Source organism: Culex quinquefasciatus, chromosome 3 (genome assembly GCF_015732765.1).
Source record: "Culex quinquefasciatus strain JHB chromosome 3, VPISU_Cqui_1.0_pri_paternal, whole genome shotgun sequence".
Classification (NCBI taxonomy): domain Eukaryota; kingdom Metazoa; phylum Arthropoda; class Insecta; order Diptera; family Culicidae; genus Culex; species Culex quinquefasciatus.
The window spans coordinates 79,858,249-79,873,712 of NC_051863.1; the positions used below are offsets into that span (position 1 = coordinate 79,858,249).

Here is a 15,464-nt window from a genome sequence, read left to right on the forward strand (position 1 = left end):
TTCAACCAGAGTTAATTACTACTCTTATGGAATCGATTTTAGCACCCAGCCCTCTCAATCGGGATCGTGATCTCGACTGCCAGTAAGCCGGGGGGTGGGTCCCGACCAATGGGTTGGGTTCGTGTTTAATAAATAACAGATTGTAAATATTTATACCCCCCGCGAGCTAATCGATGTATGTTCTAATCGCCACTTTAATAATTTACGTTTGTTGGCGGGCGGCTTTTGCAGTTCTGTTGTACTGAGCTGACTCGCGTGAAGTTTATTAAAGAGGGAATCTGCGACTGACGTAGTTCTGATTGCCCGTAGAGATGAATGAGGCTTAATCACTTAATCATTGCTCAGGATTCCTTTTTTCCGTCGAATCCCCCTATACTTAAGTGAGTCTCCTTGATGAGTCTTTATCAGTTGGCCCTTCAGCGTAGTAACCTGATTTTGTAAATACTTATCTGTTTCGAGTGATGGGAAAATACGTGTAGATTGGTTATTTTGAAACAAGAGTTCTAAGAACTGTACTGCCATTCTACGCATAGTTGTCAATTTCATATTTGAACGCTTTTGATTTTTTCACATTTTTAGGTTGAATCGTGAATTGTGTGCTGCGTGGAGAAGATTACCCTCTGAAAATGCAGCGTCATCAGTGCATAATTGGCAAAGGGAGCGCGTGGTCGTTAACAATATTCGGAGTGAAAAGTGATTTTTTGTGATTTTCAAAGCCCTTCCTATATAATCGTTGATCGGAAGGCACGGCGTCGGGTGGATTGTGTTTAAATTTTTCGAATAAGGTTTTATTTTTTTGCGGTGAAAAACCCATTTTTGTATAATGATCGAAAGACGCACTGACAATTTGGATCCTTGAGTTAATAGTGGAGCAAAATAACTGTGTATGAGTGATTTTGTGTGTTAACCAGAAAGACCTTCCCATAGTATCGTTGCTCGGAAGGCTCGCCGACGGGTCTGTTATGAAATTCTTCTCCTCGGGAGGCATCGAAAAGTCAATACCTTATCCTACTAACCCAAAAAAAATATGAATCACGTGATGCTTGAAGGAGATGCTGTGGATTCAACGGTCTCAAGCGGTATCAACAAGTATATAGCGAAAAACTATGTGCTTGATGAGTCTGCAACTTCAACTATCGGACTAACATTCCTCCCTTTCGTTGAACTGCAGGCTTCTTAAGAGGGCGCCGGTATTGACTAATAAAGTAGTCTTCAGAGGTTAAACAGTGAACGGATGGTTGGCTCCCACTGATCATTTTTGATTCATTGTTTAACTTCAGCTGATCTTTCAATAACGGAGTAGCAGCTCATTGGCAGTCAACCATGCTCATGCTCAAGCCGACTCCGACTCCGGCTTCGGCTTTCCACAAATTGTTGACTCCGGCTCCGACTCCGACTCCGGCCTACCAACCCTAACCGACTCCGACTCCAGCTTTCCAAAATTCTCCGACTCCGCCGGTTTGACTGTATTTCAAAATTAGTAGCAACTTATTTTCGATATTTTTTGTCAGCTTGAAATGTTTTCAGCACGACACTTTGATTTATTTTTATTTACATACAAAATGAGCAAGTTGCGTTACAAGTTGAAGATTGAAATAATTGTTGATAATGTTTTAAAAACATAATTATTTTTTGTTAAATACTGATAGTGAGCTTTCCAATCACAATAAAAATGCTTCGAAAACATCATGGTACAGTCATCCCACATATTCGGAACACCCACAAATTCGGAACACTTTTGTGGTAATTTGTCAATAGGAAGCAAAATGCAACTTTTCTGTCGTCCCTCCTATTTTTAGGACCTTTATTTGGACATTCTCTTGCTATTTCACTAGTAAAAAGAACACTTTTTGAACAAAAAACCTCATTTCAAGACTATTTTATTCAGGGCAGCAAAACTCTGCCTCCAAGTTGCCTGTTCCATAATTGCGGGATGTTATTGTGCCTCCCACAATTGTGGAACACCTGAATTTAATTGATATTTTCACAAAAAAAGTTATGAGACCATGTTTAAAACATCACTAAGCTTGAGTTTTATTGGTTTCAGAGTGTGAAGTCATTGTTTTGTAAAAAATATGTACTCCTGGAGAGAAAAAAAACTTTGTTTACATCGTAAGAAAAAAGTGTTCCGAATTTGTGGATTTCAAGGGTCAATGTTTTTCTTTAAAAACTTGATATAAAACGTAAAAATATACAGCAAGTCTATACATCAATCGAAAGATCGCAAGAAAAGCTTTCACATGAAGAAAAAAGCAAATCATTATGTTTTATTATCGATTTTCTATAATTTCTTGAACGTTGGCAGATCTGGAAACTGTTCCGAATATGAGGGATGACTGTATCTGATAAATATCTTGAACCAAAAAATAAATTAAACAAAAAAATCTCAACGCAGTGCAATTCAATAAATAAATTTAAAATATAAAAAAATGGGAATTAACCTGAATTATAACAAATATTGAACAATAAATAAGTTCGTAAATTATATTAAATTTTTTGACAACTCCGACTCCAGCTCCGACTCCGGGTCTATCAGAAATTTACGACTCCGGCTCCGACTCCGACTCCAGCTTATATAATTTAGCCGACTCCGACTCCGACTTCGACTCCAGCTATTAGAGTTTTGACGACTCCGACTCCGACTCCAACTCCAGGTCCCCAAAAAGACCCGACTCAAACGACTCCGACTCCACAGCCCTGGAAAAATATTTGGGTTTTAATTTCGGAGTGCCAATCATTTTCTGGTAACTTAAGGAAAATCATGTTACCAATAACGAAATCATACATTACGGTCATAAGTTTGCTGAATGTCTGAAATCTGGAAAAAAAATCCAATCTAGAAATTATCCGAAATTCCAAAATGTCCTAAGAGATTTTTTTTCTCTAGCTATGTTTTCCCTTAACGTGAAGACTTCCATCATTGTCATGATTTTTCGTTCAAAGATATAAATTTTGCGTCGCTTTCAATATTTTGACAAAATTCCTTCAACAAGATGTTTGGAATAGTGCCCTACACATGCTGATGCCTTTTGGTATCGATTATCCCATTACTTGTAAAGTTATGGAAATCGTCATTAATCAATGATTGCCAACTAGGACGTCAATGACTGTGTCACAAAATTATATAAATTTTGAAGCACAATTGAATTAGATCAAAAATTCTTTCAGTTGCTTCAAGAAGGCAACAATGGACACATGCTGATTCCTATTGGTGCTGAAATTCATTAAATTGAATTTAATACAGAATATTTTATAGTGATGACCGATTTTCTTCGAAAATGATCAACGGCTTCACCTTAAGTCTCTTCAATCAATTCTAAGTTAAATTAAATTTTCCTGGAAATACTTTGATAGATCTCAGTGGAAGATTTAAAAAATCTTCCTTCTCAATTTCCAAATTCATGAATGCTATTCGCTAAAATTTCACTGTTTACGTGTTTTTTGAAGACTTTAAATATCAACAACGGCGGGTAAAATTCCGCAGCAACAATCTAAACTCCCATAAAATTAAGTCTAATTTGATTTGCATCTCACGGCTTTGATCGCACGGCTATACGATCGCCCGTTGATCACTCTCGTTGATTGCTCACTTATACGTAAAAGGATGTGTCACTGTCATAAACTTGGCCGGTCGTCCCTCCGACCGGCTCGTCATCACTCACACCTTCCCGCGATGCCGTTTCCCTTAGCACATGTACTTCCAGCTGATGCTCGAAGGAACTTCACCCGAAGACGCGTGATAGCACGAACCTCGCCAAACCCATCCCCGGTCGATGATCGTTTGTATTGGTGCGCGAAAAGTTGTTTGTTTCCGATTCGCGCGACTTTGCATACGTGCTTGTATAGTTTTTGCTTAAAATTGTTATAGGAAGAACGGGTTCAGCTTAGTCTCGTCGCGACACTCGATCGGGTTAGAACGAAGATCTTAACGGTCGTATTGATAGTTGTGTGCAGTGATTTTTTTAAGGAAGTGTATTAAGCCAAGCATCGGCTACTGCTCTAATCAGTCATGTGGATCCTTAAATTTGTGATATTTGCTGCACTGATCGTGCACAGTGTGCATCCCCAAGGTAGGAAGCGCTGAAACTCTACAAAAAGTGATTGGTGGTGTCTTTGGCAACTCGTTCGTAAGGTGACTCAAAAACAAGTTCACCTGTCCCATTCAAGATCACACCAAAATCCTTGAATCGCCGAAGGTCAAGCACATCGGAGATTTTCGGCTTTCGTTCTGCGTGCAGTGGACCGCGCTTCGGCGATCGATCGCTCACTAAATTGTTGGTGTTGGTGTGTAGTGGTGTTCGATGACGTACTCGCGGCGCCGGAGCCGGTTCGTTGCTTCTTTATCATTCGAGTTGATGTCTTTTATGTGTTGATTGGGCTGCTTTTATGCTACGTGCGTATTTTGGACTGATTTTTGCGGAAGAGTGTTTGTGTTGTGTGCCAAAGCCAGTGACTCGCCGAGGGGCATTTAACTTGAAGCGGCTTGCGAACGTGATCCGGTTGTACGCGATAGATTTGTGCAAACATACCTAAAAAGAACAGTTAGTTAGGAAGAAATTTTGAACTTATGACGATGAAGATCAACAGAAAGGAAATATTGCTGTGCATATTAATGTTCGTCTAAAGTAGTTTTTCATTCATTTATTGACTGTAGTTTTGTTTTGTAATTTTGCTGAGATTTCAGTTCAATTTTGTTTACTTTCAAGAAAACTTGTGTACTAGACATTTATTTGATAACATTAATTTTTTGAATAAATATCATGGAAAACTAACGCAAATAAATTCAAGTGATTTTGGCAATCATTCTTTCCTGTTTTGGGTTGCTGGACTAAGTATGTTGCAAACATTATAATCATTATAATCAAGTTATAATCAGTTATAATCAGTGGTAAAAATCACTGACCTCTTGCTTGTTACGGCGGTAGACCCACCGGTCTTAACTCCAAGGAGTTCTTGGATGAACCATCTCAATAAGTTGTTACAACAATGCACTGTTGCCTTCTATACTAACTGAAGCAGTCTGGGTAGGATCCGTTTTCAAACTCTTCAAGTTTCTATGGTAAGCCTATTGCACAAACGGTTCAAACGTATAAAGACAAGAGAAGTCATGTTTCAATCATGCTAAAAAGTATCAGAACTTATAGTTTTTGCTAATACGCGTCGAATGAAGTCAAGATGACCGAAATCCATAATAAAATAAGGATTTTACAGTCATCCCACATATTCGGAACACCCACAAATTCGGAACACTTTTATGATAATTTGTCAATAGCATGCCAAAAGTAGCTTTTCTGTCGACCTTACTATTTTTAGAACCTTCATTTGGACATTATCTTGCTATTTCACTAGTAAAAGTAGTACTTTTTGAACAAAAAACTTCATTCCAAGACTATTTTGTCCAGAGCAGCAAAACACTGCCTCCAAATAGCCTGTTTCATAATTGTGGGATGTTATTGTGCCTCCCACAATTGTGGAACACCTGAATTTAACTGATATTTTCACAAAAAAAGTTATCAAACCATGTATAAAACATCACAAAGCTTGAGTTTCATTGGTTTCAGTGTGTGAAATCATTATTTGGTAATAAATATGTACTCCTGGAGAGATCCAAAGTTTGTTCACATTCGTAAGAAAAAAGTGTTCCGAATTTGTGGATTTCAAGGGTCAAAGTAATTCATCAAAAACTTCATAAAAAAGTTAAAAGTTGCACATGTTCGATACAGCATTCGAAAGATCACAAGAAAAGCTTTCAAATGAAGGTAAAAGCGAATCATTAAGTTCAATTATCGATTTGCTGTGATTTTTTGAACACTGGCCGATCTGGGAACCGTTCCGAATATGTGGGATGACTGTATGAGTGATTTTAGAAATAGCAAAAATAAGATTTTTTGTACATTTTAACCCAAAATACTCAAACTTCAACAACTTGTAAGATGTTTAAATCAAAATCTTTTCAAAAGATGTTTAAATCAACCCAAACATGCTAAAAATGATTTCAAACGCATTCCCATAAAATGACATGTTCCAAAAATTTTTACAGTCGAGTAACGGAAAATGGGAGAATTTTTTAAACTTTTTTAGTGTTTTTTTCGATGAAAAATACGTTTTTCCGGAATTCTTTGGCACCAAATTTCTATCTCATCACCGTTTCAGGCTGCAAATTATTGAAAAACACCTCTTTTTTCGCATGTTCAAAAATGGAAGGGGTCGTACCGCCCCTTCGTCACGAGATATCTTATTGTTGTAAGAAATTGTCTAGCCTTCCTAAAATTCATTATGTTTGTATTTGTTTGGGATCCCATGAAAATTAAGTTGCATGCTTTCATGAAATATAAACAAATATTATTGGAAGGTGATATGTGTATTCTGCAAGATTATGTTATAGTTATTCTGTCAAATTGTATAAAAATATCCATACGAAAACCCATAATTTAAACCCTTTACATATGGATACCGATTTGTAATCAATTGGGAAAAACAAAACAAATCCCCTTGAAAGTTGACATTTTGCTCTCTGACCACAAAATTTAACGGTCTGTGTAATAGAAAGGTTTTCAGTTTACGATTAAAAATAAGTGATTCAAAACCTGTGCAGCGTTGATTGTCTATTTGCAGTTAAAATTAACATCTATACACTAAATTCTCTAGCGTTATTTACAATCAGCCATGAGATACCTCTAGTTAATGACTTGTTCTAGTGCAGGAAGTTGAATTGATGATATCATCAAACGTGAGATTGCCAAAGACGCCAAAATCACCGAATATCTCCAAGGATGATTAACGAAATACAACTTAAATCTTCAGCCCAGTCCTGCTACACGCCCAACGGCACCATCGGGGTGTGTCAATCCCTGCAAAACTGCCCCTCGCTGGTCCGACTGTACCAGAATGATCGTTCCCGCCAGACGGTCAACTTTCTAGTTGCGTCCCAGCGAAGCTGCGGAAACCGCGTGTTCGCTGGATATCCGGTACTCTGCTGCACCGACGGAGTCCAGTATGATCCGCTTCCGAGCTCGAGTTCGCCGTTTATTGAGGTGCCAACCACAACGTCAACAACGACGACAACCACCACCACGACAACTCCTCGGCCGGTGACGACAGTGGCACCGGTCACGGCAGGTCCACGCCAGGCAGATTGTATCGGTCCGGACAGCAGGGAAGGGTACTGCATTAGTAAGTAACTTTATTGCACGATTTGTTGGCTTGATCTTAACGGGTTGACACGTTTATTGTAGGTTTGCGAAGCTGTCCGTCCCTGCTGGGTGAGTTCCTCCAGCGCCAGAAAGATCCCCAGTACGTTCGGTTCATCCAGCAGTCGAACGCCATCTGTAACTACATTCAGCCGAATGTGTGCTGTCCGCTGGATGTGCAGGCACCTCCGGCTACCCCTCCGCCGACGGTTGCGCCACCACCGGCACCAGCCACCGAGGGACCGTCTCTGTCGAAAAACGCCGATATCGTCTCGCTGCCGACGCCGGCCGAGGGGTGTGGCTTCAGCAAGGTCGAGCACAATCGCGTCGTCGGGGGTGTTCCTGCCGCGCTGCACGGATGGCCTTGGATGGCCCTGATTGGGTACAAGAACACGCTGGGCGAAGTTTCGTTCAAGTGCGGAGGATCGCTCATTACCAAGCGACACATTTTGACGGCAGCCCACTGCATTCGCAAAGATCTGTAAGTTATTGGAGGAGCCTCACTATCGTGCACGATTAATCTTGAACTTGTATGATTTCGTTTTATAGCTCCTCGGTGCGATTGGGCGAACACGACACCTCGACTGATACGGAGACTCAGCACATCGATATCCCCGTGGTGAAGGTAAGTCGCTCGTTGAACTCGTGACCTGATCGATGATCGATGCTAATTTTGCTTTTTTCGCAGATTGAAACTCACCCTCAGTATGACAAGAAGGATGGACACTCCGACATGGCCATTCTTTATCTCGGGGAAGACGTTGCTTTCAATGGTATGTTCTGATTCGCCTTTTGTTTCAAGCTGCAGTACCGATCACGTCCTTATTTCTTCTAGATGCCGTTCGTCCAATTTGCCTTCCACTAAGCGACCCCATCCGGACGCGAAACTTCATCGGTTACACGCCGTTCGTTGCGGGCTGGGGCCGCACCCAGGAGGGTGGCAAATCGGCCAACGTGCTGCAGGAGCTCCAGATCCCAATCATCTCAAACGACGATTGTCGCGGACTCTACGCCAAGATCGGAAAGTCCTTTTCGGCGAAACAGTTTGATGATGCCGTTATGTGCGCAGGCGTACTGGAGGGCGGCAAGGACTCTTGCCAGGGCGATAGCGGAGGTCCGTTGATGCTGCCGCAGCGCGATGGAACCGAGTTCTACTACTACCAGGTCGGAGTGGTGTCGTACGGAATTGGATGTGCTCGCGCCGAGGTGCCCGGTGTTTATACTAGGGTGTCGCAGTTTGTCGAGTGGGTCAAGGAGAAAGTCAGCGAACCGGTGTAAGGAGTGGGGATTTCGAAATTTACTCATGCGTTTTTTGTTAATAAAACACTGTTTTGTACAACTTTCTTAATCTAGAAGTTTTATTCAGTGATGGAGTTTTGATAAAATGAGTGTTCCAATTTGTTTAATATCTGATCGTTTGTTTTATTTTTGAACGTACCGGCTGATTTTTGTACAAAATGTTCATTCTCAGTTGTGTAATGTTTTTATACACATGAAAGTTTATTTCGATTACACAATAATAAAACTGTATTACAGCTACGAAATTATACACAGCTATAAATGTGTAATGTTTTATTTACAGACCCCTTTGATAACGTTTACAATAATAATAAAAAAAGAAAACTAAACAGAGAAATAAACAGTCTGAAAAAAAGATTTACACAGTCTCAGGATTACTGTTTTGCAATCATTTTTACTCAAAATTAAGTGTTCTTGTAAAATGAACGAATTGAGTCTAAGTCGAGTGCATCTAACAAAAACAAAGATAAATGAACCTAAGAAACAGTCTTTACGTTAAACAAATTTTAATGTGAATCTCACAATTGCGAAATGTCGTCATTGTCGGTAATTTTGAATTTCCAAAAATATTCCAAACTTTGTGAAAGTTTGTAGACTAGGTGTGCAAATTTTATACTCTTAGCAAAAATTTTACTCTGACCAAAATTTTCCTATCTGAATGAATCTGTGAGACTTTCAAAATTCGTACTTATAAAAATCGCCCCCCAGCAGCTTCCGCGGCAGCAGTCCTCTTCCGGTGGCCACGTTATAAATCCGGCGACATGGCCTCCCGCTTGATGGTGATGGCCTCGCTGAGAGCCGGACTGAGGGCCAGCGCGGGGTTCGCGACGGCAATGATGTGCCCACCGGACGACGAAATGACCTGCACGCCGAGCGCGCTCTCGTGGGGAATCAACGGGCCGCGGACCGAGTGGCGCAGGTTCTCCGCGAAGTCGTGCTCGTTCAGATCTCGGTCGATTCCATTTCCAGCCTGAAATTGGAGGAGGGGGAAATTGGTTACTTTGGCGTTTGAGGATATTTGAGGAGAAAGACTCACTTGAACTGGTGACGAACTTGAATTGCTAAAACTAAATCGAGAATCTGCGTCATCAAATTCGGATCGAGTGAATCTGTGGAATGAAGAGAAATGCAAGAAATTATTAGTCCTGCGAATATTGCCAATCATTCTACACAACAAAAAGCAACAAACTCCAGCTCTTCCAAGAACAATCCAGATCTAGACCAAATTTTGAGTGGGCTTGCGATTGCTCAAAATTTTGGTTTCTCGAAAGAGCCAACTTTACTACTAACATACTCACGAAAATTTACTTGAGTCGGTCAGGTCGAAAGGCTTCTCGCCGGTCATGTGCTGGTACAGCGATGTTGAGGACAGGTCCCGGTTGTCATCGGAGTTTTCCTGGGAAGGGAGGTGGGGGACGAACATATCACAGAGAATTATTACGATGGTTCAATCACAGCGTGAAAGGGTTTTCAATCTAAAGGAGTTTTAAAAGCTTTGAAGCAGAAAGCAATAACTTAACTTTAATGACTAAATAATAATTTTCTAAACTACATCACGCGCGTTTTGTTTTCTAAACTACATTCTAGCAGAAGCAGGAAGCGGTAAGCGTTTGTTTTTCTAGCACCGGATATTGTGCTGGGATGTTTTAGAATAGTTTGGCCAAAACAGGGTGCAGCACTTGGTGCACGAGAAAAAGTGAAATGATGTGAGAATTTTGCTCAGCTTCTGCGTATCCTTTTCTGCGCACTAATTGACTGTTAATTGCGTTGATTGATTCATCCAATTTGTTAGTTACTTAATATATATCAATTGATAATATGACTTTTTATGCATTTAATAACATATAATAATAATATTTAAATCATGATTAACAACAACTTTGTTTTACTTTCTATAAAAAATTCAAGAACAAACTAATCAACAATAACAACAATAACTTTTATAACATGTTAGTGATCTACAGTTGATATATTGATAATTCTCACAACACTTTTCTTTTACCAAATTGCGTTGCGTTGCGTGTGATAAGCCATGCATCTACATCAACAATTGAAGGGAAAATCATCTATTTCCAACAGGGATGACTAAATATTGCGGAACCCAAAGTTTTTAAGGCTCTCTTCACTTCCCTTACGTAACAAATTTTCAATGCAAATTTACCCTCACCCTTAGATGTGTTTTGTAGTACTTGATCGAATCCTCTATTTGAGGATATTTCAGTACTTTCCTCCTTGTATTGCGTTTTATTGAATTTAAAACCTAATTGTACGGAAGCTAGAAGAGTATCCTGTCAAAATGGATGATTTTCTCTTATTTATGGCTACAGTCTTATTAAATCACTTGTCTTTAAACATTAATATCTTTATTCATCATGGTGATGTAGAAAAGAAATGTGGATGTCACGAATTGTATAAAAATAAATGTGTGACAAACATTCTCCTAGGGTAAAATTCAATCATATTTTTTCAACCTTTTCCTGAATTCAAAATATTTAAAAATCTATACATGATTGCAACATACTAGTACTAGTTCTAGTTTCCTAGGTAAAATTTAAGGAAAGCAGTCTTGAAATTTGACTGTTCGACTAGCTTGTTGTTTGATCTGGGTTTTAGAAGTGGAATTTATTATGAACTCAATAAAACTCTACATTTCGTAGGTTTTAATGAATAAAATCTTCTTCAACGGATGAGTAAGTAAATACGTAAGATTTCGTTTTTTAAGTCGAAGACTTCATATCAAATGTGGCAACGTTCGCAATGAAACTGATATGAATGGCGTCGATAAACTACATAATCTTATTGAAAATATTCATATGCTAATGAAACAGACAATCAACCACTCAAATTTGACTAATATGGGGTCGCTAAACTCGTATTTGATGTTAAAATAAAAAAAAATGTTTTTTTCGTGGTTCGATTGTCCGAAGTTCTATGAAACCTTCGGATACCGTAAACTGGGGTGACTTTGATAGCACGGGGTGACTTTGATAGGATTTTCAAATGGCCGTCAAATGAATATCTAAACATTTTTGAGAATTTTGAGTATGGTAGTATCAAGGGATAGCTTATTATCGAAAATATATGCAAAAATGTGACTGTTACATTGGATGTATCAAAATTAGTGGCCAAATCAAATTTCTATCAATATCACCCCGGGCTATCAAAGTCACCCCAGTTTACGGTAATCGAAACTGCGGATAATCGAGGCTTTGAATAATCGAGTCCAGACTGTAAAAGTTTCTATTTTAGTAAAGTTGATTGCACAACTCGACATTTTTGAAGTTGATGTCAGTAAACGCCTCAGTTTCGTCAAGGTATGATAGATTTAAGATCCCTGGACACGCTCCAAAAAACAGAATTGAATTTTAGTAAATTCTCTGCAAATAAATAAAATTTTAAATTTGTTTACAATGCTATGGAATCATGTTAACCAACCATGCGTTCCCTTATTTTTGCTATCCCTATAGATAAACGTGGGTGCGCATGGTTGCTTAAGATAATTCCATAGAATTTGTTCCCAAATTTGTAATTTTATTTATTGGCAGGGAATCCTCTAAAATTTAATTCCGTCAATTGGAGCTGAGGGATGTATTTAGAGCATAGATGCTGAATGTGGTAAGCGTACCGACAATTCTAAAATAAAAGCTGTATAAGATCATGCATTCAAAAGTTTTAACTGTTTAATGACTATCAGCTCGATGGTTGCGTGCTCTCTTTTACTATATTTGCTAGGACTCTGTCTTTTTAGTACAAGAGATCACACAAGCATCGAGCTACAACTCTTTGATATGAATACACCCAAAGCAGCGCAGCATTCATCCGAGAGGAAAGATTGGGAGCAAATCGGACTGAGAAAATAAATCATCCACCAGAAAAGTGTTTGTAACGGGAATGGAACACGAGACCATTGATAATTGGAATTACCTAAGCCTTTAGTCGATCCATGTCATATGGATGATATTAACTGATTAAAATGTGTTGGTGTGCATCCGAGGACATTATACGATTGCGAATATCAATATCCTCTCAGACAAAACCGAGGTATTTTTACTCTCGACCGTCTGCTTTGAGTGTATTAATCCAAGACGATTAATTTGAAACCGGAGCTTATTGAACAAACGAAAGCATGCAGTTTAGTACAAACTAAAAGAATAATACAATAAAAATAACTCAAAAATAAACAACTTAAAATAAATAAATGTAAGTAAATAAAAGGATACTTAAATGTTCAACACAATAAGCCAACAAAAAGCAACAAAGCGAAAACAACGGAAGCCATTAGTGTGCGTATCAGCGCGCTGCAAACTAAAACCAAAGCTTGTAGGGGTTTGTGCGTTCTAAAAGCGGGCCTAAAACGATTCTGTGCGGGGGGCGTCTCGTCGCGTGGGAGTTTGCTCCGGATGCGGGTGAGTTCCTACGCCCGCCCGGAATCGTCACACACACACAGTCTAGCCAAAAGCGGGATGCTCATAAGCACATGTACTGGTGCGTGTTGGTAATGGTTGTGGTGGTGGGAGTAAGCTGTAACGGAAGAAACGAAAGCATAATTTTGTCTGCGCCAGGGGTGGGGGATCAACCAAAGAAAAACCAAAGAGGTGGTGGTAATTGGAAGTTGTGGGATCAACAGAAGCCTAGGAAGCACTCTCTTTCTCTGATTCTAAGCTGAGCATGGCTCTACGAGGGGGTCATCGGGATGGCTCAGCGCCGGGTGTAGGGTTTATCTACCTTTCCGAGGTCGGAGCTGGTTTCACTGGAGAGGCGGGCCCGCTTCATCTGCTGGGCCGGGTCCATCTCGTCGTGCCGACTGGGCTGCGATGGACTGTGGAAGAGATCATGTTAGTCTTCTTTTTGGATGTGGGTGTAAATGTTTGAGGTTGAACTTACCACAGTCCGGTCAGACGGATGCTGGCCGAATGTCCGAAGCCGCACTCCTTGACGACCAGGCGTGCCAGTGGGAACAGCTCGTCCCGGCGGGTCAGTAGAGCCGGAACGTACTTGCATATTTGAGCGGCAGCTTCGTTCACGCAAACTTCGTGCAGAGTCAGTGGCTTCTCCGGACGGCGTTTGCAGTCGAAGCGGCCGTAAATAGCGGAATACTTCCGGATCTCGTCCATCCGCCGGGGGTCGCTCTCGTTCATAGCCATCACCTGCTCCAGGTCTCGGGTTGTGCGCTTCTTGACGTTCTGTTGCCGAGGTTCCAGCTGTTGGGGAATGGTTTGGGCTAGCTGGAAGGACTTGGCGGTGATTTTAGCGATTTGTTCCTCGGTCAGGCTGGGAGTCAGCTGCAACGAGTTGGTCGTAGTCGATCCAATTGGACTGACCACGTTACTGTTGATGACACTGCTCATACCGGATGCCTGGTGTCCTATCGGGGACGGTTGGAGGTTTGTACTAGAAGATGGATTCCCCACGAAGCTAGAAGTGGGTGCATAAGGAGTTGCTGCTGCGGCTGCTGCTGGTGGGTAGCTGGCGGTTACGTTGCTCACCAACGGAACCGGTCCGGGACTGTAGGAGTACCGGCACGGCGTGTCCATACTCGCGAGCGGTGTCTGGAAAGCGGACGGATTCGCAATCCATTCCTGGAGCGCCTTCTGCAGACGCCGCACGTGGAGGGGCTTCGACTGCATACCAACCAGGTCTACAATTTCCATAAATTCCTGCGAAGAACTTGTAAATTGTTCGAGATCATCTCCACCTGGAAAGAATCGCGAAAAAAAAGACGTTATTTCAGGTTTACAACAAGTTTTGCAGATTTCTTACCCATGGCGAGCAACGTGTCAAAGTAACTCAACAGACTTGCCCTTTGCAGCACGCGATAAAGCTGGAGTTCAGCCTCGTTGGACGGGGTAGCTGTTTCTACCACTGAAAAAGAATAGAAAGATGAAAAAGATTAGCCAACATTCCAAATACTACAATGCTCAAATTTAAAGGAGTAACGGCCAAATTCAGAACACGCAAAAAAAACATCCCCTTTCTCGAACATCCAACAATTACCCTCTCCACCAACTTTTCTAATTTATGCCTTTATCATTCATAAAACTTCTTATTGTACGTTTTTCTGCTTCTTCCAAATCGTTAATTTCTCCATCATCTTTCCGTTTTCGGCAATAGCCATTTATACCGCCAGCCAGTTTGGCGAGATATTAAAGGATGCTGCCAAAACCGTTACAACCCTTCCCGATTTCTGCAAGAATTGTGCGTACAGTGATCACAATTGAACCCTTTAAACTTTTTTTTTGCTTCATCCCAACGTCTTCGTCGGCATCCCTCCCTCCGATTGTCGCACCAGAAAAAAAAACTGCTGAGGGAACCAACAGGAGAGTGGGAAGGGTCTGTGGGCCCACAGCCACCGCGTTCGTGTAGGGTTTAGCAAATCACACCAAATTCCCAACAAATACAAATACATCAGTCGGGGACGGGGATTTATTCATGAGAGGAGAAGTGTTCAAGAAGCAGCAAATAAAAAAAAATGCGTATGGGACTGAAACCACACCCTCCTTCTGCCGTCCGACGATCGAATCACGGACGAGATGCTGTAGGTCGTCGTCGTTGTAAGGGGTCGCCTGACAGCATGCTGGCAGTATAGAAGGTAGCACGTGTTGCGCTGCGTAAACCGTTATAAGATTTTGGTTAGGGGAGGATTGGCAAGTTCTTTCGAAAGTTATCATTAAACTGTAAAATTTACGAGACTCACAGAATTTTACATTTCACACAAAGTATTTAACCCTAAAACGTCGCGATCGTACTATCTTGTCGCACGTCGATTCTGGGACAAATTGAGTTAAGAACGCAATTTTGTACAGCTTTTAATGCCTCACATTTTGACCTTCACATATTTCTAAAATTCGATTTCAATTAATTCATCAAAACCTTTGTAATGTTGTCACTCTTCATACGATAGCAGTTCCGAAAAGGTTGTGCTATCTTAACAAATCCTGCAAGTGCGACAACACGGTGAATTATAGTCGTGGCTGT

At 40.8% G+C, this 15,464-nt stretch overlaps 2 protein-coding genes across 2 annotated transcripts in view; one reads left to right on the forward strand and one right to left on the reverse strand.

Moving 5' to 3' along the window:
• Positions 1 to 3,883: 3,883 nt before the first annotated feature.
• LOC6035826 (venom serine protease Bi-VSP) lies at positions 3,884 to 8,538 on the forward strand. Its single transcript, XM_001845894.2, has 6 exons — positions 3,884 to 4,070; positions 6,805 to 7,173; positions 7,236 to 7,671; positions 7,740 to 7,815; positions 7,879 to 7,963; positions 8,026 to 8,538. The coding sequence occupies exons 1-6, from the start codon at positions 4,010 to 4,012 to the stop codon at positions 8,466 to 8,468; spliced, it is 1,470 nt and encodes a 489-aa protein (XP_001845946.2). The 5' UTR covers positions 3,884 to 4,009; the 3' UTR covers positions 8,469 to 8,538.
• Positions 8,535 to 15,464, reverse strand: part of LOC6035825 (NGFI-A-binding protein homolog) — a 32,505-nt gene continuing 25,575 nt past the window's right edge. Inside the window, 6 exon segments of the mRNA XM_038259232.1 lie at positions 8,535 to 9,459; positions 9,526 to 9,598; positions 9,788 to 9,885; positions 13,215 to 13,308; positions 13,374 to 14,184; positions 14,250 to 14,351. Of these exon segments, the coding sequence (XP_038115160.1) occupies positions 9,235 to 9,459; positions 9,526 to 9,598; positions 9,788 to 9,885; positions 13,215 to 13,308; positions 13,374 to 14,184; positions 14,250 to 14,351 (1,403 nt within the window). The 3' untranslated portion in view covers positions 8,535 to 9,234.

Excerpts from the sequence above, each read along its gene's own strand:
- LOC6035826 (XM_001845894.2), top strand. The coding sequence starts at position 4,010 with ATGTGGATCCTTAAATTTGTGATATTTGCTGCACTGATCGTGCACAGT. Across the intron at positions 7,672-7,739 it reads CACTGCATTCGCAAAGATCT|CTCCTCGGTGCGATTGGGCG; the intron begins GTAAGTTATTGG and ends TTCGTTTTATAG. Across the intron at positions 7,816-7,878 it reads TCGATATCCCCGTGGTGAAG|ATTGAAACTCACCCTCAGTA; the intron begins GTAAGTCGCTCG and ends CTTTTTTCGCAG.